This window comes from Anarrhichthys ocellatus, unplaced genomic scaffold (genome assembly GCF_004355925.1).
Source record: "Anarrhichthys ocellatus isolate YVR2014 unplaced genomic scaffold, GSC_Weel_1.0 scaffold8218, whole genome shotgun sequence".
Taxonomy (NCBI): domain Eukaryota; kingdom Metazoa; phylum Chordata; class Actinopteri; order Perciformes; family Anarhichadidae; genus Anarrhichthys; species Anarrhichthys ocellatus.
This window is the reverse complement of record NW_022288192.1, coordinates 1-1854: the sequence shown is the minus strand read 5'-3', so window position 1 is coordinate 1854 and position 1854 is coordinate 1. Positions and strand designations below refer to the sequence as shown.

Genomic DNA, 1854 nt, shown 5'->3' with positions numbered 1-1854 from the left:
AGCACCTTACAATGAGCAGACATCGGAGGTTGACCTTTGTCACTGGCATGTGCATGAATCTCAAACGCGGGGTGTTCCTCATAGTCGATCTTACCTCCGACTAAAATTGCACCCGTTTTAGCGTCTATTTTAAATAAATGTAAAATCTGATCCTGTCCTTTACTTCTTAATGAATATTCTATTTCAGCATTTACACCCTCGTCTGCGTCTGTTGCATTCAAAACTATCACAGTTTTTCCGACTGCTAAGTTCTCAGAAATACGTACCTTGTACAACGAACTGCTGAAAACAGGGGCGTTGTCATTATTGTCTAAAACGTTTATAACGATTAGAGAGGTTGCTGATTTGGGTGGATTTCCACCGTCCACAGCAGTCACTGTTAGTCTTACAGTATGTTGTTTTTCTCGGTCTAAAGCTTTCTGGAGCACAAGCTCGGCAGACACACTCTCTCCCCCTTTGTGAACCTCTAAAGTAAAATAATCATTTGGACTTAGTTTGTATGTACTAACGCTATTCTTACCAACATCGACATCCGATGCCCCTATGAAACCAAATGTTCCTCCTGGCACGGTACTTTCAGCAATGTTAAGAGACTGCAATGTCTCAGCGAAATATGGCGCGTTATCATTTATGTCGATTATATTTACCTCTAAACGGTAAAGCTTCAGTGGATTGTTAATCACTGCCTCTACATTCACAGAACATTTTGTAGCTTTCACACAAAGCTCCTCACGGTCGATTTTTTCATTGACATAAAGAACACCAGTTTTCAGATTTATCTCGAAATATTTTCTCTTTGATCCGCTAACGATCTGAAACATACGTGCTTCCAAGTCGTGGACATTAAGGTTTAGATCCTTAGCGAGATTTCCCACAGAAGTCCCCTGGTTTACCTCTTCTGATACAGAGTAAGAGAGCTGTAAAGACACCGCTTCACAGCAAGAATCCAAAAGAACAACGAGTATATATATCCCAAAAGGGCTCCGTATCATCCGCGTCGACATATTTTGATCCAACGTGAACAGAACATATGTATTCTAATGTCCAAAATCCCGTCTAATAAATGAGGATGCAAGCTATCCACAATCCAGTTTCCTTGCTGTTTGAGGTGCAACCGACAAAATGATGGCCACACAGTCCATTCTTGCACTGCATCTCTTTGTAACAAAGGCCGGGAACCATAATAGTCTTCTGAATCTGGGAGGAGCCTGACGCTACATAGATGAACATCTAAATCTGACGGTCTACAATGTCACCATGTGGTCGTTTAAATTAACTACATTCACTGCTAAATCACATCATACTTCTGAACTCTCAATTCAATGCACAGCTAACAATGTTTCACAAATTAAACGACACAGAAATAAGAAAAAAACTGTCAGATTTCCTTCTTTACTCATTTACAGATTTCTATTAGTACAAAAGCGCAAGTTCTTCAGAGCGACTACATGTGGTGAAATCTCCACGTATTATTACATATAGATCGTTTTCAGACAGCACTGAACATACCCTCCTGACAGCACACACCACACTTTGTTGCGCCCAAGTAACAAACTATGTTGCTTATTTCAGCACCATGGACAACGAAAATGAATGAGAGTCTTAATATGTTAACTTCAAAATTGCCATTACGTGAGCCCATGTAGGTATACTTATAATAAAACAGGTTTTCAAATACAGAGTGGTAATTTCATTCACAAACAAATTGAACACGGGGAGACATGTTCTCAGCTGAAGCCCTGAAGAATAAAGCAGCACATCCAATGAAACATGTTGCTTTTTCATAATTATCTTACCTTGTCTTTGGTGGGTAAAGTCTGAGTTCTGTTAAAAGTGTCTCCTCCGTTAATACTG

The 1854-nt window shown here is 39.9% G+C and overlaps 1 protein-coding gene across 1 annotated transcript; it reads right to left on the bottom strand.

Moving 5' to 3' along the window:
• Positions 1–5: 5 nt before the first annotated feature.
• LOC116380661 (protocadherin alpha-3-like) lies at positions 6–1848 on the bottom strand (the record flags this gene model as incomplete). The annotated part of the gene is made up of 1 exon (XM_031842561.1): positions 6–1848. A coding segment is annotated over exon 1 (999 nt), but the record flags the coding sequence as incomplete, so codon positions are not given.
• Positions 1849–1854: the final 6 nt, after the last annotated feature.